This window comes from Electrophorus electricus, chromosome 24 (assembly GCF_013358815.1).
Source record: "Electrophorus electricus isolate fEleEle1 chromosome 24, fEleEle1.pri, whole genome shotgun sequence".
In the NCBI taxonomy this organism is placed as follows: domain Eukaryota; kingdom Metazoa; phylum Chordata; class Actinopteri; order Gymnotiformes; family Gymnotidae; genus Electrophorus; species Electrophorus electricus.
The window spans coordinates 179,162-204,852 of NC_049558.1; the positions used below are offsets into that span (position 1 = coordinate 179,162).

The 25,691-nt window shown below is 42.6% G+C and overlaps 1 protein-coding gene across 6 annotated transcripts in view; it reads left to right on the top strand.

Annotated features, from left to right (window-relative positions):
- Positions 1 to 73: 73 nt before the first annotated feature.
- Positions 74 to 25,691, top strand: part of LOC113572285 (IQ motif and SEC7 domain-containing protein 1-like) — a 77,652-nt gene continuing 52,034 nt past the window's right edge. For 3 of the 6 annotated variants that reach the window (XM_027001710.2, XM_027001712.2, XM_027001711.2), the window contains exons 1-3: positions 80 to 941; positions 11,057 to 11,086; positions 15,566 to 15,667. In XM_027001710.2, coding sequence (XP_026857511.2) covers positions 685 to 941; positions 11,057 to 11,086; positions 15,566 to 15,667 — 389 coding nt within the window. In that variant the 5' untranslated portion in view covers positions 80 to 684. Of the gene's footprint in view, positions 942 to 11,056; positions 11,087 to 15,565; positions 15,668 to 22,181; positions 22,438 to 25,691 lie in introns of those variants that run through there. The other 3 variants (XM_027001705.2, XM_027001709.2, XM_035522295.1) reach the window with 3 other exon arrangements.

A 25,691-nucleotide genomic window follows, 5' to 3' on the forward strand; every position in this document is an offset into this window, starting at 1 on the left:
CTGTCGGCGACTAAAATGTCATATTCCTATCGGTGGATTGTAGACTGACGCTCCGAAGGCGCACTGCGAAGCTACAGTCAGTCTCGGGACCAGTGCTGCATACACTCATGGGGGGGTCATCGATTCATGCGTTATGATCTTGGAGAGGAAAAGGCAGCAATCGTTTCATACAGTTTTTCATCGTCGTTCAATCACTTGTTTACTTACGATTTATTGTATAGTAATTCAGTCAGAAATTGACATTAAACTGCGTAATGAACTACAGAACAAGAGTTAAAATGCCATTGTTTTCCACGGAGACACGAAGCGCCCTTCACCAGCACCGGTTCATTCATCTCATTCTTTTGGCGTGTTTGTGCGCGTGCTCGTGTGTTTTAGTACACGCTTTTAGTTGTCTGTGACAAACAGTGCTGCGATGTGCCCCGGAGGAGCGGCGCCGTATACCCCTGTGAAGGGTTAAACGGCCTTCCTGTCACACTTCTGGAAGTGAAGGTTAGTTATTGTGGTGCAGTGTGGAGGAAGGCGCCTGGAGCCAGCGAACTTCAGTCTCACTCCGCTCCAGCTCGAATGGTAACGATGCCTTTTTCTTGGAGGAGTGCGTCGCGGTCGAATTTGACGGAGATGAATTTAGTTTCAAAAATAAGAGGAAATTTTGGGACACGCCACGCTTGAACCAAAAACGCAATGGAGAGTCTGAGCGAAAACCCAACCAAGGCTGCGGAGTATTTGAATGAGCTCAACAGAATAATAGAGACGCAGCAAGTGTTGATGGAAAAGCAAAAGATTCGTATTGAAGAGCTTGAGCAGCAAGTTGCAGATCTGTACAGCGAAAACGCCTTCCTTAGAGACGAATATCGGCGCCACATGCTCACCTGCAGCCTCCAGCAGAATAACAGCCTCGCCGCTTTAGGATCCATTCAAGAAAACATCTTTCACTCAAAGTAAGAATGTTTGCACCTGTCACTAGAGCAGCGTGGAAAAAGAACTAGATTTTAGCTGAATTCAGCCACACCTATTTTATATTGTAGGGCTCTGAATGACAAACTGTGCGTGACTATGCAGGTAAATAATCAATACCACCGGAGAAGGAGGATCGTCAAGTAGTTTAATTACAGTCTAGATGCAGTTGGTAATATATTAATACATTCTTGACAGCAACCCGCTAGTGAGGGGCGTCGTAAAGGATGATCTAGCACTGTAACATGGAGATTTTTCCTAGACTAAGTTTGGCTTCTGCTACAAATTGTTCCACGTTGTGCAGCAGCATTTTAAGATAACTAGCTTCTGCATACGGTATTTCGAACTAGTGTACTTCCGTAGAGATTTTACGATGAACCTGAATTTATGTAAAATTTTCATTACATGAATAAACATTTATTCAATATTTAGATCGTAAATGACAGACGCGTTTGCTGTTGATTTGTGTAGAGCCTCTTCAGTTTGGTCCCAAGTCATCCCACTACATACTACACATAAAATATAAATGAATGGGACTGATATTTTAGTCGCTTCTTATTAAATTAATCACACAATATATTCTTATGGTGTTTATTTTTAGCCCTTACGTTTCAGAGTTGCTGACTACTGAAAGGGGGATAATTCCTGCATATTTGTCTGAAGCAGGGGAGGACAGGCTAGAACTCATTCTAGATCCAGCAGATGAATGTTTGGGGAATAACTAAGCAAGAACATATTGGTTCTGACACCAGAAGGACCAGCCAGCCGTTCTTTAAGTACCAAAACACGAACCGTTTGCATTTTATTTTATATTCTGCCATAACATAATGAAATTAGTAATACTGGTGGTTTCAGCCTTCAGTGTCCACTGAGAGGACATGGCTATTTTGTACTATATAGTTATTCCACACTGCTTCCACCATTCAGAATTGATCCTGATTGGTGACGGAGAAGGTCAAGGTAAAAAAGGTTTTCATAAATAGCCATGAAATTATGAATGATGGAAAAAATAGTAAGCCTTTTGTCATTTTTATTTAGAGGGAAACATTTTTCAACCTGTTGAATGGCATAGGTTAAGTGGGGTGAGTCATTTTAGATTGCATTTGTGGGTAACTTGTAGGGTGACAAGAAATTGCAAAAGTCAGACTTTGCACAATTGTGGAGTGACATCTAGGCCAAAGGAAGTTGGTTCAACTGTGGACAAACACAAATACACACAACTCTGTACTAACCCCACTTTACTTTCTAAAACAAGTAAAGTTTCTTGTTGACAGTAGCTTTCTCTTACATAGTTAGAAAATTGGTTAAAAGGAGTTGTCTGGTTATTAAGTGCCATGATTTTGCCTTTCTTTGTCCTTTTCACAGTGAATCGGAATCAGAAGAAAACACTAGGTTAGCATAACAATTAAAAAAAAAAAAGTTGAAATAATGAAACATGCATATTTTGGATTGCATTCTATATAAGTGAATCTCTTAGGAGTTTTACATTATTTATTACAAGGGGAAAAGTTCCCTTAGCAGAGTATGGAATCATAACCTGCATAGCGGGGGAGACCTTTATACATTGTGGAAGTGTGTGTCTCGAAATTATAAGATGTCTGATTTAAAGCTTTTTCTGCTGCCGTACCCTTCGGGACAGAGCGCAGCTGAATCTGCACAGGCTCAATTAGTATTCAGTATGTAGACAAATAGCTGTAAACACTATCTTAAATCTCTGACCCGCAGACTGGCACAAGCCTGCAAGCTGACAGCTTACCTCTTCCATTTCTGCACCGCCTCTCCCAGGCTTTGGAGTAGGGGCAGGAATGACTGATGCAATGCAGGTTTTGAACGTTCCTAGCAAGTTTAGTCATGATATTTATGAATTGTTGTTTTTGCTAGAATTATTGAGTTTCATTCATTCAGCAGCAGTGTTGACATGCATGGTCACCAAGTGTGCGTTGTTTGTTTTTTGTTTTTTGTTTTGTTTTTTCTTCTTCTTCTCAGATTTTGTTATGGATGTTTCGATACATTTGTGTTTCTTCATCTTTATCAGAGTATGTAGTTTTAATTTATTTTTGATGCTCCCTCACCCCTTTCATGGTGGTGCTCCCTCATTTCACCTGTTTTCAGATACTGGAGGGGGGCTTGGCCAGTAGACCAGCCCCTAATTGCCCATTGGACAGATACTGGAGGGGGGCTTGGCCAGTAGACCAGCCCCTAACTGCCCATTGGACAGATACTGGAGGGGGTGCTTTGCCAGTAGACCTGCCCCTAACTGCCCATTGGACAGATACTGGAGGGGGTGCTTTGCCAGTAGACCTGCCCTGAGCTGCACATTGCACTGGTCTCATTTTTACAAGATTTAGGCTCCAGGTTCTGGTGAACAGGCATGAAAACACTCTTGTGCTCAGAAATATGCAGAGGTAAAATCTCCCTGGCAAATATCATTCACTCACTCCACCAAAACGTATTGACTGCCCCTGATGTTTGAAATATATAACCAGGTAAAATTTTAACCACTGCAGAAATGATCTGTTTCTCTGGATTTACTATATATTTGTATTTTCAAACAAAACAATACTTATGTTTTATCATAGGAAGAGTTCAGAAATCAAGATTTGGTTGAATAACCCTAGTTTCAATCCCAACATTCATGCTCTCCATGAGTTTTTCACACTGCTCCTTAAATAAGATTTACTTCAGTTGGTCATCTAATCAGTACCACCTTAAGTAGAATGAGGTGTCCCTGTGCTGAAGTTTAACACACACTGGAACAGATTTGTTGTAGAGGTGAAATATCAGTATGATCTCTTTTTTTTTCTTCCTCTAGTGCTGTAAATGACGACACATTTGGAGTCTTAAGACACACAGCCAGGTTGTGAAATTGGTTGATGTCAGTACCTGGATGGGAGGTTCTCTTGAATAAAGTCCTGAGACGTAGTGGAACAAATGCAGATTTTCATTACTCCTTCTACTGAAGTAGTGGAACACATCATCCTTTAGTTTCTTTTAGCTTATACATTTGACAATATGAAGTGTAACACTATTTCATATGTAAGGCTCCTTCATTTAGAGACTAAGATACTGAGAATGCCTGATGTAGTTTGCACAGTTACTGCTTTCACATATCCGGTTTCTTTCTTTAGTTCCAATAACTGGCAGGGTACTGTACTTATTTAGCAACCAAACATATTCTGTCTTGGAATTCATGGGGATATAATGTCAAAAATAGTTCAGTCATTACATAGGAATGTGTTTTGGGTTCCCTGGTGAAGAGAGAAAACATTGTTGCCCACATCTGCTTCAAGGATCTGTGTCATGCTTCCATATCCTTCCTTTGATGATACTCTGACTGAATTTTCTCCATTTTCTCTGGGATGTAAGGTACCTTTTGAGACCTTCCTAATTTCTATAATAATAATAATAATAATAAATTATTATTATTTCTTCCTAATTTGATACTTTCTTTGTGACTAACCTTCACACCAAAAATTGGAAAAAATAAAATAGTGTTATGATGTTTTCACTTCCTGTCACTGAAATTCTACTGTCTACATGATGTTGATTGTTGTTGATTCCTAATTTTTCCTTCTAGGTTATTACTGAAATACAGACTATGGTTTGTGAGTATATTTTGGCTGTGCTGGCAAAACCCCAAACCCAGGAGCTGATGAGTTGTTAGAGGGGCACGTAAATCCATAAGGCTGCAGCTCTTCTAAAGGTACTTTAGGGGAGTGTAAGTAGGAGGAAATGCCCATATCGAAGATGAGCAAAAATGGCTCTGAAAAAACATCTTTGGTTTGGTTTGTGGACTTCATTCTACCCTAAACACTGAACCTTTGATGAGGTGAAGTTGCTCTGCGGCCATGCAAGACCCTGCTTACGCTGTCAGGCGTTTTGCGTCTAGATTCTGTCATGTTAGCATTTGAACCATGTACATTTACACTATGTCGTCAAATGCAGTTTCTCAGGTTGAAATCCGATGGCTATTTGGGCCAAAAAAAAAATAACCTGCTCACACCACCTGACCACAACTTCCTGTGTTCTTACTGTTGTGTGGTAAATAATGGTGGGGTCTTCAAAAATGGCAATTTTGTGTGGTGTTTAGTTTTTCTAGAGTTCCATCATCAATATGATAAAGACCAGAAAATACATGGAAGTTAGGTAAATGTTTTGTTGAACTTCATAAATCAGGCAATGGCTATAAAAATTACATGCTACCTAGAATCCCCATGATTAGGTCAAAGGTCAGGAAATTTAGGCATCATCATAGATGCCATCAAACACACAAGATTGGATTTTAAAATCCAAATCTGCTTGCCTCTGCCAGGTGATTTAAGAATGGATCAAGCTTGGATCCTCTGATATGACCCAGATCTGACACAAATCCACACAGAAACAGTTAACTGACCACAGAATCAAGCTTTTGTAGTGACCATGCTAGTCCATTGACATTAACACAGGTGAAAGCTAGTGGGCTGAGTGGATTAGGAAAAGGCCCAGTCAGGACCAAGGATTCTGAAGGAAAGATTTGAATGCAGGAATGGTCTCTCATCCCTCTGTACATGTTCTCACCTCATTCAGCAGGTACTAGAAAAGGCTCAGTTCTGTTACCGTGGCAAAAGAAAAACAATACTGGCAACAGCAGATTTACATACAGCCTGTAATCTAGGCATAAGGTGGGACTGTTGGATCATGGTATAGGTGAATACTCCATCCTGATTGGCTGCTTGCAGTCAAGCTTGATCGCTGTTCTAAATTCTATATCCATACTCTGGCCAAGAGAAGGTTTGATAAACTGTTGATGGCAGTGTATGGACGTATCCACACACTGGCTACACAGTAATGTAGTGAAACCTAGGCTCTGTGTGACCAGGTGGTGCCATGACTCAGAGCCTCTGCTTTGCATCGGGAGGTTCTGAGTATCTGCAGCCATGCAGATGTACAATTCACAGCTTCTTGTAGATTAACCATTACTTAGCACTCGTGCACACAGTCTGCTCAAGGAGAAGTGGCTTTTTACATTGTGTAATGATTCTGGCAAAATGGAAAATGGTCAAGCATCACTGAGTCTGTCTGATTTAAACTTGGAGACCCCATGCTTTTGGATAGCGTTATTGTATATCTTCAAGGACTAGAAATTCTGTTTTAAAATATGCATTTCTCACAGTAAAGAAAGAATTTGTAGTTTATCGTGCTGTATTATTGTTTCAGGTGATGACTAGGATCCTTAACCAATAACAAATTGTCTTGATTTCTAAAACAGTACATTTCATGTAGTTTTAACACATGAAATGTGCAGTTAAATTAAGAAGCTAAGGTTTAAACTTCAGTCAGCTCTATCGCAATAATGGTGTTAAATGGTTGTGCTTTATGCCAAATCAAAGATCCATATGCACCTTGTCCAGTCATTCTGGATGTAATGAAAAGTCTGATGCTAACTGATGCTAAGGTCAGTGCAAGATTGTTCATGTGCATTACGTCTGGATTTGCCAGCTCATTTGGAGATTGCTCTTACTTTGCAGTGAAAGTAAGATTAAATACATATGAACAAACGCAATGTTGCATTTAACAAAATTTACTTTTAATTTCATAAATATCACCAGTTTTAAAAATACCCACCTGGATAAGCATTCAGTATATAACTTCAGACTTCGTCACTGGCTCTTAACGTAATAAAGCATCCTGCGGTATATCTGAGAGATTTCCAGAAGGTTCTCTCCATTACTGTGAGGTACTCAATGTTCAGGCTGAGACTATGATGCAGGGCTTTTCAAAGCAGTCTTTTGTTGTGTCCATTACAGAAAGAACCAAAATAAGCAATGGTTTCCTACTCTTTTCAGCATCTTTGCCTAAGAGATAGCACAACTACTAACCATATATATATATATATATATATATATATATATATATATATATATATATATATATATATATATATATATATATATATTTAGAATAAATAGAAGCTCCTAGGAACTGGTTCTCTCCACTTCTATAATGGATAAAATATGCATTTTTACATTAAGGAGTCAAGAATACCTGTCATTATTAATTATTATAAACTTATTACCTAAGAAGGAAAAGGAAGATGTTATTTTTCTGCAGTATTGACCCCATGTGATGCTCCTGTCTTAACCTTTCTGCTGGTGTTTAGACCCGGGTCTTGCTTAATTCCTTTTTTTCTCTTTTATCTGTGCACCCTAGAAAGCATGCTGTGGTGAATCCTTCATTCAGTTCCTTCATATTGGCAGCCTGTAGCTCCTCAGAGGAATAAAACTACTTGTAGCCAAACAATTAGTGGTGATATCATTGAAAGCATGCAGGGGTTGTCACTGAGCAGCTAAGCTCATGCTAACTGTTCACTTAGCTTTCACTATTGGCTATAAGAGCATTTTTATTTGAGGTAGAAGGTAGAATATATAAATAATGACATGGAAGACATAAATACTATTAAAATCCTCAGTTGTAAAACCATAAGCCATAGCTTCCATGTCTTTGTACTCTCCAATGTAGACAAATGTGCTTGTTTGCACTGAGTCAGCAACAGTCCCTCTGCAGAGAAACCTCATAAGAGATGTATAGTGAGCTGAGTGCAGTTTCACACCATGCTGACCATGAAGGGGTCTAATAGGAGCCGGTAGAGGACAGAGAGGAGCAATCCAACCTCACTGCCTTCCGCTGTCCATTCACAGCGAGGCACTGTTAAAACAGCAGGCTCAGATTAGATTTCAGGAAGAGGTTTGAAATCGAGTGTGTGTGTGTGTGTGTGTGTGTGCGTGTGCGTGTGCGTGTGCCTAACCAGAGGCATTTTCAGTTCTGTGAATTACAGCGCAACCCTCCAGTAGCAATGTGGAAAGATCTTTCTGAGGGGTACTGACATAACCATGGCACATGATAAAGGCTCGTCCATGAAGTATTCCCAGCTGCACTGGAACATGGCTAAATGCCGGTTGGAGAAGTTAAAGATGAGCTTCCTTGCACCAGAAAGCCATTGACATGATGCCTCTTCCTGCTGCCGTGGAAGCAGCTGCATGCTAAGCAGACTCCTTTTAAATGTAAAGCACTACAAGATAAATTTATTTCATTAGTTGTGCTTGGGGAGCTGTGTATACGGTACCGATTTCTCCAGTGTGTCTTCTTTATAAATATGTGCTTAAACACACACACACACACACACACACACACACACACAGTGGTAAGGACTCCTGTGGTCTGAGCTTGGTTCCGTACACTTACTTGCATGGTAACAAGCCGACGGCAGTTTTCAGCTTCGTGGGCACATGCTCTGGCACAGCTATTAAGGGAAATCATTCCGAGGATGACATGGAAACCCTTTTTCTGCCAAGAATAAATGACACCTGGCTTTGTTGGATTTATTTAAATACACTACAGCCAATGATTGTTGATATTAAAAGCCTTTATGCTGCAGAAGTGATGTTCATATGGAGTCTTTGGTCCAGAGGTGCTGTATGTTTTTATTCCACTCCTTTAACTGCTCAGCATTTCTGGCTGTTGGGGGACTCATGTCTCATTAGCAAAACCAGTACGTGTGTTTATCAGCTGTGCATTAGAAGCTTATTGAGAAAATCAAGTCTTTTTGAAAAGAGTGAATATTTTTTAAGAGTACATTCCACTCTGCAAGGATATGCCATCGGTTATAGTTCTTGTATACAGCGCTTGAGATATGCATGAACAAACAGGTGCTGTCCATGGTTCTGAAAGTGTCTGTAGGTTGGAACAGTGTAGTGGCCTGAGGAAAATGAGATCTGCATGTGCTTGGGTCATGAACAGGCAGGCTTGAATTGCATTTTGGACTGTAATGCCTCTTTTATTTTTATTTCTTTTATTGAACAAGAGATCTGAGGATCATGGTGAGGCTGGATCTTTCAACTAGAGGATGACTGCAATGACATGGTTCTATTTATCTGCTCATCATAGATCAGCTCATTGGGAAGGATGAATTGTGCAAATTTCTTGGGGCAGGAGACAGAACTGCTGAACTATGCAGAACTGCATGGGCAAGCAGGCCAAACCGAAGGGCATCTGGCCAGTTCAGTGCTGTCACCTCAGTGCTGTGACACAGACAAACTGACATCAAGCTGAGGTCTCTCTGGCATGGTCTCAATCCTTTCACCTCTCAAGCACTCACATGGCTTACTTAGTTGCTTTTGGGAAACCTTTGTAGGCATTGTTGTTTGTATTGCAATTTACCATGCCGATGTAATTAAATATATAAGTGTTTAAAGTAAATATTTATTAAAAAATATATAAGAAGATAAAGAAAAATGGCCTCATAAATCCTTTTAAACAGGATGCAACAGCTGCTTGAGGAGTGCCAGAGCAGGCTAATGTTTGACCTGATCTAAATGTAATTCTTGACCTGATCTAAATGTGATTCTTGACCTGATCTAAAATGACCTGATCTGTGACTTACTGATTAGCTGGTATATGTGAAGCATGCAGATAGTGCTGGCCCTCTAGCACTGGAGTTCCCTGTCTGAAGGAGAGATACTATTACATTGTTGAGATGATCAGCTCATATGTCCATGCAGTTTGGCAGGGTGAACCCCCATCCCTGTTTTAAGCAAGGATGCCTTTTTATTTACTTTCATAGCAGGGATGACTGCTTTAATCTCAGTTTAAAATGCAAGGTATTAGTTGAGTGTGTAAAATCAGACTTGTGTAATCACTGTGTGTGATCATGGCGTGCCTTTTCCCACACGGGGTAAGCTTGAGCTGTTTGTTTTCCAAAGAAACAACAAATGCTTCATACAGACACAATGTCTCTCTCCCTCTCAAACACACACATACACACACGCATCCTTGCTGACCTCTGGACTCAACCCTATCGATCTTCCTCTTCAAGAAGTGCTGATGGTGCTTCTTTTTATGCAGCTCTCATTCAGCGTGAACCATCTCACTTTACAGGTCCATCTGAACGTGTCAGCCTGATGCATTTGAGTCTAAGGCCAAAATTTGCCATGTTCCTTTTCAGATGTCAAATTTACAGAGTTCATTCCTAGACTCATGTTCATACTATAGAAGTAATGTTCTTAATGTAGAATAAATGTTCATATTAATCAGTCTTTCTAAAACGCACAGCAAATATTTTGTTTGGAATTGCCATCATCTACTACATTTGCAGTCCCATCGATGACCTTGCATAGTTATCCAGAGCACATTCATGTTCAACTAGAGTAAACTATTCCGACCGCTTTGTAGTAAGCCATTATAATAAACTGTTTTGCCTTCTTGTGCCACACTGTGGTGGACACATGACTGACTCACTCAGGACTGGACTGGTGTGTGTTAGCCGTAGTGTTCAACATGGCGAGGTTGGGAGCACTGGTGTGCAGAAGGGAGGTGGTGAACTCTACAGGCTCTCAGACTCTGTGAGGCGGTGATGAGGTGAAAATCAGTCCAGCCATTGTATGTGCTCCACTGTGCTCTTCAGCCACTCGGAGTCCACTTACGAAGCCGACATTAATGGAAGGAGGAAACTGGGAGATTTATGCGAGTGTGTGTGATAGAACAAGGGAGCTGAAGCAGGTTTATGTGAGTTTGGTGAATGTGTGTTCTAATACTGCAGAACAGGGATTTGGAGCGTTAGGATCAGAGGTCATTCGCCCAAATCTGCTCAGGAATGAGAGTGGTAGACGTTGACTGACAAACAGGTGACAGACCTGTAATTGTGCACATTTGAAATGCTCTTATAAGATGTGGGTACTTAAAAGCTGTCAGTAATGTAGGTGCAATGCCAGTGATTAATGAATTAATTTTGTGCAATTATTTGTGCATTTGGTACACTGATTGAACTGTGGAAATGAATTCCATGTTCATATCCACAATACATATAGATCTATTTTCCCTGCCTTTGCCATCAAAGCTGGAATGTGCTGTAAAAGCTACAGCTGCAACTTCACAAATGAAGAAGCTGGAAGTTGGCACTCACTGCTAGGCGTCCGTTAGACGTCCTCAGGACCCTGCCTTAACACGGCTGCGATCCAAAACTCCCAAGAGTCTCAGCTACAGGACCAAATGCTGCATGTTTGCACTACTATCTCAGTTCACTCATTTACATGTTCTGATTTGCTTTTTGCTTTGTGTGTTTTAGATCCGATTATGACGGCTCGAGGATTGTCAGGTATGTGACATTTTGTGTTTCTCTTTTTCACGGACTGTCCATGCTTCTCCCTGAAAACCATTTTTTTTGTGTGTATTTTCTCCCTACTAAATTGAGGGCATTTTTTTTACACACACACACACACACACACACACACAGACACACATATATACACACACTCTCTCTTTCTCTCTCTCTCTCTCACATGCTCACACTCTGTATTTGACTTGCCTGACAGTCGTTACTCTGGATAGAAACTATACAAAGCCATTTGCACCCTTTCCGGTGCAATGTGCATTCATGACCTTGGACACACCACAACACAGTAGTACCACATTATATTTGCTGAAATTGATCTTATTTTCTAAAAAAAACAAAAAAAAACAACAACAAAAAAAAACCCCAATGATATAAATAATATAGCAAGTCATTGAACCACACGGAAGACACTATAAATAATCTTCCTCCCTGAGCATCGCTTTGCTTTGATGCTGCATGCAGCATGTGGAGGGAATGGGCCATCATGACTGCACAATTCTTTCATCCGTGTACAGGGGCTGATGGGAAAGGGATGATCACGCACTTTTAATTGCTTTGCACATGGCCGTATCAGGAAAAAGTGGTTTCACTCCATAATGATTCTGTCTGAATCTGAGACTCGTGGAGAATGTGGAATTTCAATCAGTTCTAAGCACATTTTAAAAATTAATTAAAAAATAGCAATTTGTCATTGCTTTTTACTTCATTTCAGCAAAGGTGACTGACCACAATATCCACAATGCTATTGACAACATACACGTTTGAATTTTGTTGTCACTATTCAGTTCAATATAGTGTTCAGTATACATTAACTGAGGTAATCTCAGCTTGTGGCAACACTGGTGGACTTACATGTGCGCTCAGTTCAGGATGAAGACTGTCTACAGACACTAGTCATTTAGACTCTCTCATTGGGGTCCACTCCAAAAGTGATGTGGATCATAAAATATATACCCATTATATGGGAATTACTGTTACTATGCTCAGTTTATAGGTGTGGGTGTATGTGTGAGTGTATTAAGTAAAAGTAATTTGCTTATCACTTTTCTGATCATTATGAAACTGTCTACTCCTCAAAAGAGAACTCTTAATGATGCACTCCATGTAAACAAAATACATTCATAACATCATTTTCATAACATTATTTATGAATGCATATATGTATGAGAAGAAAAACTGTCATCTTCACAGAGTACAAGATTAAGACCGGCTGGTTAATCTGTGTATCTATTTATCCAGGTTTATCCAAGTGTCATAAGATGTTTAGCTGGAGAAGGTTCTGTAGAAAGCTGTGCCAAACGAGAGTGTGTTTGCTGTGCTTTGAAACTTCCCTTGTTGACTGAATACTCATTGCATACATTACAAATTCCAAAACATCAATAATAATCTGGCTGGCTATTTTCAATAGCTAGCTAGTAAACCACCAACATTACTGTTCAGCAATAAGATAACTCAGTGTCACTCCTGAATCACCTCAGGTGATGGAGCTGTCACCACCTCTGGAAAACCAAACTGCCGTTTATTTTACTCTTGGCTCCAGCTCTGTCTATCTCCCTACATAGACATGTGACATGGCCCAAAAACTCCCACCAAATCCAACCCAACAGCTCTGAATTTTGAATAAATATTTCATGATTTGCAGGGTAACTAGTATTCTAGTGCATTGGTATGTTTGATTTTAACCTACTGTACTAGGATATATTCTATGAGTAAACGACAAAGCACTTTTGTAAGTCGCTGTGGATAAGAGCGTCTGCTAAATGCTGTAAATGTAATGTAAATGTAAACTCGCAGCAGCAGACAAACTGCCGCTTAGAATCTAAAATCCTCTGGTTGTTCTACAATAAACAAATTACAGTGGGACCAAAAGCAGAGCTTTGATCTCATGTATCTTTGAGAACACCTCTGAAGGTGGCACACCAGGTAGGACACATCCGCCAAAACCTGATGACTGTGCTGCAGAGCTCTTGGTGGACACGAGCAGATTTGCTGCCATTATGAACCTCTTCAGTGTGGAAACACCAGCCATGTAAGACCAAGCGGGACAAAAGGAGCTCTGTAGCGTCTGAAGTCCCAGATAGAGATCCTGTTTTGGGGGCTTGATTTGCATCTATAGTGGAAGCGAGTGACTTTCCAGAGTGAGGCGTGCACCCTGAGGACGGTACCCATGCCCCACTGAAGAACGCACTAATGACATCAGGACGTGCTCAGTGCTGGAGACTCCGTGAATCCTGCATTTGAAATTGGTGCCAAATTTACATTATTTTGAGAACCTGGAATAATCTGGGATCTCTCTTGGTCTTTCAGCTGCATGACTTTACTCTGGGAGCGTTTACTGTTCTTGCTCTGAAACTGCTAAAAATGTAGTTGTATAAACAAATATATCACCATTCCTAAACAAACACTGATGTTATCAAACCTTAGCTAAGATGCTTCTCAGTTGGGTTTGTTAAGGAGAGTTCATCAGAATCAACATTTTGTAATGTGATGTCTGAACTACCTTGGAGACACCTGCCCAAAAGCTGCTGTTATTTGTCTGGACAACGTTTGACATCTTGGCATCACGGTTGCCTGTCTTCTCCTCTGCACAATTCCACCTGCCAATGTCTGATTCTGTTAGGACTCAGCTGTCTCTGCCTGCATTAGTCAGATGTCCGGAAATACGGTTGAAGTGCATGGAAGCTCTTTATTGACTGCTGCCTCCTCTGACGCCAAGGCTGTGTCTCATTACACAGGATGATCTCCCCTTGTACTCCCTCTCAAACAAGTCCTCTCTTTCATCTCCTTCATCTTGCTGAGTTCATAAAAACATGTCTCTGCTTTTATTTTTATTTTTTTTAAAAACTAAACTGATTGGGACCCCAGACCCCACACTGGTTCCTGGGGGAGGGCTCCTCATCATCATCATCATCCTCCTCCTCCTCCTCCATTGCGTTTGGGGATGTCACACTAAGATTGGTGGATAACAAGCAAGGCCATGGTCATGTTGTTGAAATCATGGTAATTAAAGCTTAATGAAGAAAGTCATCTTTGAGAGCATTCTTGAGTTTGAATTACCATAATTTCAACAACAGGACAGTGGCCTTGTGTAGAAGCATGTAATCCATCAGATTCATCACAACATGCATCTCTTTAGTGCCTGTAAGGCAGTTTGGAGAACCTGATGGGCATACTGCTTTCTTAGCTGTATGTCCTGTGATGTGACAGCCACAAGGTTTTATAGGTCTTGTTTCATTATGGGACACCAGTAATGCCTGGTGCCATTTTCAGGGCAAGCTACTACTAAACAGGGTGGTTGGAACTTGGCCTATATTAAATTCATGCAGAACCCATGCAGGGACAGGAAATGGGCTGTAGTCCCAGAGAACACCCCTGGTGAACTCCCTCAGCTCATCGGAGGGGCTACAAACAGACCGTAAGATGATGTAAGGTTTTCCCAGCACTGTGCTCCTAATCCAGCCACTGTCATGGACAAAACATGGACGACTGTCAGCTTCACACTGACCCATGTCACTCACACACCCTCCCTAATGTCATAAAGTCTTTCTTGTATGCCAGTGGATAACCGCTACTTCAGGGTTAATGAAAAATGTATCACCAACAACACATTAAACAGATACGGGTGCTTTCTTGACCCAAATATTAATCCTATAGTCACTGACACAGTTCATTTGTTCAGTTTCATTGTGATCATAGTCAGTTTGTTCAGTTTCATTACTGCTAACTATAAGATCAATAAAACAAATAGAATTGTAACCAGTTAGGGCATATATTACAGCATATCTAGTTTAAAAGGAGCTCATAATGAACAGAGCTCTGTTCGCCTGCCAGAACCCAGGGATGATGTGGTGGCTGATTCTGCTGTGCGGTATCCATGCCTTTGACCCGTGCTTCTCTCTCAGTAGGGAATCGGGTGTGCGCCCGGCCTGTGCCCCGACCGTACCACCTCACATCCCTTTTCACTTTATTTTCTCCTCATTACCTCGCCTCCTTCTTTGCTGCTTTGACCGACCCCTCGTACATCTCGCCACCATGCACACCATCATCCCAGCATGCACTGAGCTACACACGTGATGGTCTATGGTGGGGTGAATAGATGCACATGCACTAAGTGCTGTGCGCTGCTGGCGCACTGTTTTGAAGAGACAGATGGTGTAAAAGTCTGTGCTACATGAACCTGTGGTACATGGTTTTCACATGAGATTCCTGCCATGATTACAGGGTGTAGAACACCAAAGTCTTTGAACCAGCTCTGTCTCTTCTGGCCTTTTGCTCAGACCAAACTGCCCTGAAAGTGTTATCTTGCTTTATTAAATCAGTTCTTCAGTTTGATGTGTGTCATGTGTTGTATTTTTAGTCGCTGTTGCCTGTTGTACAGACTATGGTTTTGCCTTTAGAAAGGCCATCCAGCTGTAGATGTGTATTAGACGCTATTCCTTTACTTCTGTTTTCTCTCTGTAGGAGACATGCATCTCTTCCTGTGGAAGCTTCAGAAAACCCTGCCAGTTTTGTGTCCCCCATTTGCAGACGGACAGTCCCCTGTCATCCATGGAAGTCCTTTGGGTACTGTACACCTGCTGGTCTTTTCTCTTTGCTTATGCACTGATTCTGATGCATTTCATTTGACACTGCTGAAACACTCGTGCGTGCAGCCATCCACAATGGCGTGGCCGTTTTTCCTCAGGTGTACAAGTTTGTGAGTGTGAGTTCATATAAAATTTTGTTGCTGTGCCAGCTACACAAAGCACTGGCGACTGTTTCATATCTCATAACAAAGCGTTTGATGAGAAAGGACTGAGCTCCAAACTTCACATCCTCCACTGCTCAGTCCTGCATCAGCTTCTACTCAGCAGCGGTGTTAGTTTGGAGGAGAAAAGCCAACCAGGGTGGTACACACAGGTCAGAGCGAGCCTTGGTTAAAGAAAATCTTGTGTGACAGGAGTCAGTGATGTGCAGTCATTTTAGGCTAAAACTGATTAGGTATCAAAAAGCTATCAAAAAATGGAAAAAAACTATTCCACACAAAGGCAGTAAACACCTCAATTTTGCACGTTTGCATACTATTTGAATCACAGATTCTGCCTATGTGATATTCATTGTGTATACATCGGATTGCAAACAATATCTATGATTTGCATGGTCATTTATCATTATTTGTCATTTAAGTGGTCACCATGGTAAATAAATATGTTTTAATAAAAAATAACAAAAATCGAACCATTCCCTATTCGTCGGCAAGCTGACGGACAAATCAAGAAAAGGGAAAATGATAGTCCAGGAAACAACCCCGTGTTACCGCAGGAAGTGCTGCAACCAATGTTTAAGGTGTGGTGAGCAGCTGAGGGTGTGGACGCGGGCTGATGGCAAGGGTGGAGCTCAGCCTGCAGCTGACGGAGGCCCCATGCTGATTACTCTTCGTCCCCCACTAGGTGGAAACGTTCCACATGTGGTCATCGCCGGGCCTGAACGTTTCACATTTGGTCGTCGCCGGGCTTGCCCCATCTCCTTAGATAAACCCTGCCTGTGACCCATTCTCCCTTTAGCTCAGGTAAAAACCTGTACGTTTTGTCTCATCAGCACATGTTTGTGAGTGGTTAAACAAGTACAGCAGAAACTCTGTGTCATACTGCCTGTGTCTGTCACAACAACACAACGAGACTGTAGGGAAAAACCTGCCTACATCTGCAAATGATACTCTCTGAAACGACTCCGTGAAGTCACCACCGTACTGGGCCTGTCTCACCTAATCAATAGAACAATGCCACAAATATCAATCATATAGATTTTCTTGACACAAATAATATTGGTTCGTTAATTGCTTCCATAATAATGCAGATTATAGCCTGCTTCTGATGTTCTCATGTGTTGGCAAGAAATATCACCTGAGCCTAACTGATGATAACAGACATTGCTGAAATATCCGGTTTTCTCATGCACTTGCAGTCTCTTTTTACCCAATCTGGAGACATTTCAGCAGCAGTGGTAATATCTGACCATGAAAAATGACTGTTCTCTGGTGGATCTTAAAAGCCTTCAGCTTGTTCCATATCTCCTAAACTCTCATAAACCACCAAAACTAACAACAATGTCTGATGAGAATGACTGAAAAATCAACACCTCATTGTCATTAAAGAAAATAAAATGTTTATTACTAACAATGAAGCATTTTGTTGTATGGTAAAATAAAACTTGTGACAGGTGTTCATGTTCATCCGCGTGGCTGTGTGCACTCCACCCCTGAGCTCCACCCTGCCCACACCCATGCCTACCTACCAAACCTTACCCGCTGGTTGCAGTATTTCCTGCGGTAATATGGGGTTGTTGTCATTTCCCCTTGGCTGTAAGATCCTGTTTTTTATTTAAACATGTTTACCATGATGTCTGCTTGTCGATCCAGCCTGATGAGGATGCTGTGTCCACTGATCACTCGAACAGGTTCCTCCAAGCCGACACTGTGATGTTGCCTTTGCTCCTGTAGATAATTGAATCGCTGTAGTGTCTGGAGTGGTGGAAGGTGCAGAAGCAAGCAGTGTTTGAGAGAGACCAGCCTGCCGTGATTCTGAAATCTGCTTCTGGCTGGTCACGGACTGCTTTATATTCGTGAGGAAAAGGAGACGCAGCTTTCAACTGCCACTTGATATCGGTCTAAAGTAAACAATCAAATCCAGCTAATAAGCTTTATCTTTATATGACTAATTTAGCCACATCATGGACATCCATTCACTACTGGGGCTGGCGGTGCAGCAGCCTGAGAGTGTCTCCTCACACTGTGTGTAGCTGGAGTGCTGTAGTGACACTGCTCACCCCAGAACTCAGACTGACATGATGCCAGTTTGCACAGACACGTTCAGTCTCACTCTGTCCCGAGAGAGACTGGACCTCAGAAACAGGAAGGGCAGTTTAGCTGTGGCCGTGTAATAAGCAGTTTCAGATAAGGTTGGCAATACTCAAACTCTTGCTCTGCTGTTTTTAAGTGGCTCAGCACCAACAAAGCAACTTCACTGCAGTCTTGATAATCTCTCATAAAGTGTAATGAATTTAAAATCAGCTGTATTGGCTGACACTCAGCACAGTCTATGCAAAATATACAAAGAAATGTTTTATGTGCAGTATGTGTGGTTTGGAAACGACAGATTCCTAAGACATTTTACAGAAGAGATTGTATTTGTTCATTTTTCTGTAAAATCAAAAAGAGATGTCTGCGTGCACGCATGTGCTCACATGTAGTTCAGTGCTTGAACGGTCTATCACTAAGCTTGTTGTGCAGGGTTGATGCACCAGCTTCCACAGCCCTGGTTAAGACCTTGGACGTGTGTTTGTGTGTGTGGGTGTGTGTATGGGGGGTCTATTCAACCGCTGTACACTGTGCTGAAGGAAAATCTCAACTGAAGATCATATTTTGTGAATTACATTACCTGAAGCATTAACAAGTCATTCCAGTCCATGGCTGCATGAATCACTGAAGGTCAGGGTCAGAGCTGATTCTGGCCCAAGGGGTCGTGTGGAGTTTCCTTCAGTAGCTAGTAGGTCTGAGCATCTATCACATGGCAGTCAATCCTTTTGGTTCTGTAGTCCACCACCGTGAGCAGGTCGGAGTTCCTCATGCCTCTCCCCTCTGTCCTCTCTTACACACTCGGTGTCAATAATGATACCGCCCCTCCCAGCACCTGAGGGGGGGGGGCCTGCTCCACACCCGCCTGCTCTCTTTATTCCTGCCTCCAAAAGTGGACGTCCCCCGTGAGCAGGGAGGCAGCAGCAGGGGCCGCCAGTGGTCCAACAGTGAGGAGTTTTATGGGGAATTTTATAGGAGAGTTGTGACGCGCACGCTTACGGATACCATTGGCCACGGAGCTGCAGTTGCAGTAAAGTCCTGCAGATTTTTAAATCCCACTTTTATACAAATTACCCTCCCCCAAACCACTAGAATTTATTTTTAATTTTCAGGGTGAAATCAGTTGGGGCTTAAGACCGACTGTGAAATGTGTGCAGTGTGTGTTTTTCCCCCTGACCACTGGATCTGTGTGCACAGGACTCACTGTCTCTCACATTCTGAGCCCAATCCAGTTTTCTATTTCACTTCCACTATTCATTGTAATTTCACCTTCAGCTATGAGACTCTGCCCACATCCTGCCAGTATGGACACGTCATAGTTGGGGGGGCGGGGGAGGTAAGCGTGACCACGCCACGCGTCTCACCCGCTATACCCTTTTTCCTGGTCTGCCCCTACATCACACAGGGGCAGAAGTGGGGTGCATTTGCAAGTCCGGCGCTCCTGGTCCTGCTTTAGCTGCGTCAGACAGTCATCAGCGGTGAGGTGTGGGGTGGACCTCCTGGACACTGGACTGCTTCTCACGGGAGAGATGCTGGCGAGTGCACATTGGTCCTGTAGTGGTTTAAAAAACAACTCCATCTACAAATATCCCTGTGTCAGATATTTGAAAGCAAAGGGCAAGAAGCTCTTGGAGGAAGTGCAGTTATGAAGAACAGGCTGCTAGTAAGAGTTTGATGCCACTGAGTGCAATACAAGCACGTGAGGGGTTGCCTGACACCCAGGAGACATGCATTAGGCAACAGAGGGACAGAGACACACAACACAGGCAAGGGAGAGAGGGTGTGGCACAACTGTGCAAATCTTTTTATCGTTCTGTACTGTGTAGTAAATAATATTTATTTTGTACTTCCTTAGACCCTCAAAATTAAGATCTATTAATATCTCTGAGCCTTCACAATGCCTGTTTTATATTTAATATGTCCTTTTCTACTTTTTAAAATGATTATTCTCCCTTAGTTTAAAGTCTTGCTTGCAATTGAATATTAGTAATATTAGTAAGCATTAGTTTGTGGATGTGAGGAGTCAGTTTAGTGTGTTGTGTGTCATGCGTGGCTGCATTACCAATCCTGGTAAGTGTAACGTACTCGGGGAAGTGAAACGTTTCTGGTTCTAAAGGACCACGCTGGAGACAGGTGGTTAAAGCAGGAGTTTATCCAGCAGCACTGTAGCACAGACTCAATCCTCCTCCTTGTTGTGGCTGTTGTGCTGTAGTAGGTGTCGAGGCTGAATGATGGATCACAAAAACACTCTGTTCAGCTACATAGTGAAGTGGAACCCTGTCTGCAGTCCGGCCAGTGAGACAGACAGAGAGTGAGACAGCGAGTGGGAGGATTGAGAAAGAGAGAGAGCGAGAGAGCGAGAGATTGAGACAGCGAGAGAGAGTTAGAGAAGTGCAGAAAATGACCGAGACCTTATTGTCTCACTGCTGTTCAGGTCACAAGATGCTGGCTTCTGTTGTATTACAGCGTGAAGATTTTCTTTACATGGGTCTTTTACTCCTGCTCACAGTGAACCCAAATAAATGGTCTTTGCCTCAGTTTGTGGTTTAAGGTGCATTGTGGCCTCTTTCATAAACTTGTATGAAATCTTTGTTCAAACCTTATTTTTCTTTTTTTGGCTGTGGTAAATGTTTGACTTGCTTGAGTAAATGAAACTTTTAACCATATTCTTCACCAAATGTTAGACACAGAGAGAATTGATGATGGTACATTAGACACTGAGAGAGTTGATGATGGTGAGAGTATCTCTTCTGTGGATTATTTGCTGCCATCTGGTGTGCTCAGGAAGCCAGTGCCAGCACAGAGAGCTCAGTGGTTCAAGTGCTTCGGAATCAGAAGGTTGCCAGTTGAAGCACCATCACCATCAATTTGCCACTGTTGGCCTGTGAGCAAGACCCTGACATAACTGTAAGACACTTTGGATAAACGCATCAGCTATATGGTGTAAATGTAAATACTGGTTTTAGATGACTGTGTATGAGTGTGTATAAGTGCGTCCTTTTAAAAAGGTTGCTGTAGAGGGCTGTGCTACAGTTCCCCTGCACAGCACGTGACGGCACTGTGGAGCCACAGTGCATACATGCTAACATGCTAGTTTGAGAAGAACACAAGAATACCAAGACGATGCCATAAACTGTCATCACTTTTCCACCAGGATAAAACGGGATTTGCTGTTGGGAGTAAATGGTGTGCGGTGTCGTTCGTGGGCTGAGCAGCACTGAGGGAACGCCGCCGTTTCCCTCTCCGGCCGTGCCAGGTGTGACACGAGTGCTGGTTTGTACACACGCGCTCAGGAGGGCTGTGGGTTTACAGGGAGGCATGTTCCGAATACTTGTAATAAACTATAATAAACATCCCCAGAAGACTTTAATCATGTCATGACAGAATGGCCTGATCAGACATTGTCTAAATCATAAATCATATAGTTTTTATTTACTGTTGTTGTCTGTTTGTGTGTGTGCGTGCGTGTGTGTTTCCGCTGCGTGTCACTGGGCACGGCCCCTGCTGCAGCCCTGTCCCAGGGGATCGTTCCTGCCACCAAAATATGTTTTTTACCCTCGGTCCTTGGCAGGCTACATGACTTACTGAACAGAACTATGTTCAACAGGAAGGACCATTTATAGGCTGAATTTATTGATACAGTGGTAGCGAAACTCTTGTTTCAGTATAAGAATTTGATGCATATAAGTGGTCATATATTGTGAAAGTCAATGTTTCATTGTTATAGTTTTTTATTTATTGCACATTTTGATACATTTCCTCTTATCTGCAAGACAAATATATTTCATATTGGCCATAAAATAATGACCTTGCTATTTTTCTTTTCTCGTAACAAGCTCTGGTGTGTTTTTCTTAGCACCAGGAGGGGGCGCTCTCCACCAGTACTGCCTCATGCGCAATGCCTCTTAATTGGTGTCTTTGGTTTCAGCCCATTTCTGCAAATGGAAGGTTGAGTCCTCTGCCTTGAGCCTCTCCTCCAGTTTCCATGGAGACCAAGGAGCCAATCCCCTGCTTTGGCTGCAGACTGTACCAAGGCGTGCATATGAGGGGTGGCAGTTTGAGCAGGCTGCAGATGTCTCACACATGGAGGAGATCACAGCTCATGACCTGTTCCACTCCAACAGACCTGCCTGTCATTCGCAGCGCTGCCGTACTGCAGCTCACGCTGTGTTTAGCCCAGCTGTGCCCAAACAAGCTCCTACGTGTGTCAGTAGTGCATGTGTCCCACCTCCATCACCTGCTGCAGCCACACCTACAGTTGGACCATGCCCACATGAGTGTGTGCTGTGCGTCTTACATCACAGCACGTCGTCCTATTGTGACATGCCTGAATGAAGCAGAGGAGCTCGTAAGCCAGGGCGCACACGACACTCTCCACCCCTGTTGTTCCTCTACGGCTCTCACACACACACACACACACACACACACACACACGCACGCGCGCAGCTCCAAACAGCCTACCTGCACAGAGACCAGCCATGGCATTCAGACTCTCCAAAATGTGAGTAAAGGTGTGTGTGTGTGTGTGTGTGTGTGTGTGTGTGTGTGTGTGTGTAGTGGGGGCTGGGGTTGTACTGTGCTAGAAGCTACTGCCGCCGTCGTGGTTGGGAACGCAAGCTGATGTTTCCTTTTGCTGGGTTGTGTGGCTAATTAAACTACAGAGTTGCTTCTTTCTCTCAGATGTTACCATTTGTCTTGTTAGGGCTTGGGTTGGTGTGTATGTGTGTGTATGTGTTTGCACGTATGCGCGTGCTCATATGAGCCTCCAGTCATGTGTCCATAAACAAGAATATTCTGCAGGGATATTGTCATGTGAACGTTTTCTGCTTCCAGTGCCAGTGCAGGAGAGCTGGACAGTTTAGAGCCAGACTGCCTGGGGCTCAGTGTGTTACAGGATAGAGGTGAGCGCATGAGACCAGATGTGACGAGGTGATCACAGCTCAACAGAGAGCAAGTGAATCATGCTTCTGCAGTTGCTGTCCATTATGCAATACATGGGGAGTTTTTGCCATGGTGCGCATGTGACTGTGTGCGTATAGCAAGGTCTGGCACCTTCTGAGAGCTCTGTGCAATTGTTCTTGCTCACTTCACTCTACTGTTCTTTGAGTTCTGCGTCTTCAGCTGATGGTGCCTGTGCAGGTCATTCTTGCTAACGTCAAGCTTGTCTTGTGTTCCTCTGAGAAGGTCTGACAACAGCTGTGGGCTGTTATGCAAGCAGGACGGTACTACAATTTCTCTTCCACCCGTTTCAGAACCCACGGCCCAGTTTTGTGCCTTCGTTGGCATCTGTGCAGGCTCCGTTGACACTCGGCTGCAAGGTGCAACCCCGTGTAACCTCTGCCCCCCCCCCCCGTCTGTATTTCGATCACACCAAACTGTTCTTCTCACCTTCAGAACATGAACGTTCAGGAATTCTGCTTGGGCTCAAATAGTACAGAATTGCTACTTCTGTTCCACACATGCGTCTCACGCTTCACTTCAGAGCCCTGCTGTCTTTATTCGCTCACAAATCCTGGACGTGTGGTGTCCAGGCGTCTTCTCTTTGGTGTGGGCGTATATCTGCTTCTGTGTTCCCACCTTTTAAAAATGCCTTCCTCTCTTGCCTTTCCATTTATACACGAATTATACACCCATTGTGCAGAAAGAAGCTGGCCATCTGTTTGGCACTGAGCAGAAGCATTGCATCATAGTCCAAAAACAGCAGCAAAGAGAACCTGAGTGTGAGGTCAAAGGTCAGAAGGCCTCAGGCTAGAGGATTGTGTAATGCTTCCATGGTGAGCGTCAGACTCAGGTTAGAGGGCTTGTGTCCCCACACTGAGCGCTGTTGACCCCTCCATGTAGCTTCTCCTGTCTTTCATATTCACTCCACAATATGGAACAAGCTATGCAGATTTTTGATGATCTCAAAGCCTGTAAAGCATTTTAGAATGATAAACATGTGGAGCACTGATGCGTGTGGTACTGTAACTTGCTGTTAGAATTTGAATATGGGCTCTAGGCTTTAGAAACTGTGATGTACAGTACCGGGGGGGGCACACGGCTTGAGCAGTCATACAAAACACTGGTGGCAGATTGACAGGCTCTGTGCCTACAGGGAGAAGGTGATGGAGAAACCTCCCTCACACGACACATTTCTCCCAACCTGTGACGGTAAAGCTCGCTTCCTCCTCATATATTACGCACTGGCAGTTCAGGCTTCATGTTTTTCTGAAGTTGAATTTGTCAGGCAACAGCTTAATGCCATTATACAACAGCTATCGGCTGCCATGGTGCTGTTGTGCAACAGAAACATCACTATGCAGGATATGCATACATTTCTTTCCTTAAATATGACTCTCTCCCTTTGGCAAATATTTAATTTCCCCTTTGTTATTGTCAGTGCATTTCAAATTTCATCCATACTTTTTTCCTCTTCTTACAACAGTGACTCTCTAAAATGCCGTGTTAACATTTGCTGACCTCAGCATGACGCTGCTGATGTTGCATCTGCGCTTGTGCATGGCAGCCCTCATGCTCCAGCGTTCATGGCCACAGCTTCCTCACTCTCTGTTTCTCCTTGTGCCGTAGGTCCGTAGACACTTTGCACCAGTATTGCTGCCCTGCTCCGTTGTACAGTAAGCAGCTAGCAGTGCCTGCCCATGTCAGAGCGTGCAGGTAAGGGGGCCATCTAGTCCGACCACTCTCCTTCCTGCTGTAGGCTCGCGAAACTGAGCACAGGTCCTAACGTCTGCTGAACAAGTAGCACCATGGGGTTTCCCGCCTTTTTTAAGGGCTAGCTAATGCTGATGTGGGTAACATTGTCGGTGTAGTCCAGAAGTGGCAGTTTGCACGATTGCATACTAACGAGACGGCCTACTAACCAGCAGTAGTCAGCATGGTGTACTAACGAGAATTCATTTCTTAGAGCAGCATCTTTGAGCATCTTTGGTTGGGTAATTCCTTTAGTTGTATTTGGTTGGTATCCTTTAGTCTACCATTAGACATTTTTATATATATATATATATATATATATATATATATATATATATATATAATATGACATTTTTTGTTTAAAAAAAAATAAAACAAAGCTTGACCGTAAACCTTTTTTTTTTTTTTTCTCATTTATTTTCTATGCATGATTAGGGGATGTTTATGGGGTGTATTTAGAAGGTAATTCCAATCAAAACCATTACTTTGTGTGTGGGTTTTTTTTTTTTGGTTCATGTTTTGTTTCTATTGGTATAAAGTGAATCATAATGTTACATTGCTCATCATTTGTTTGTGCACTGATACATGGTGCTGTCATTTGCATCATCATAAGTGTCTCCCGTTAATTCTGTGTTGATCACGGGTTCGTTTCCTGTATCTCTGTGTTACTGTGCATGTGTGAAACCCATCGCTAACATTTCTAATTCTAAGTAGTGTCGTAGGCAAAGTTGATTAATGTGTTGTCTATTTACAATAGTGCTATTTGTTGTAAGGACTGAGTTATGTCCATACTGAGTTATGATATCACCTTCACATAATTCCCTTTTCCATTTGTCAGTTTTATTTAATGTTTTGATTAGATGTATTTCCTGAGGTACCAGATGCATTAAACTGGCGGTTATTTTAATAGTGCGTTTAAGCTTAGGCTCATTACTCCTTATATACGGAGTCCCTTCACTGTTGTTTTACTGCCAGAATATTCTTAGAAAAATCCATAATTAGAATTATAGTTGCAGGAAATTGCTTTTCTTTAAAAAAAACCCAAAAAACCCTTTCATTCCAGCA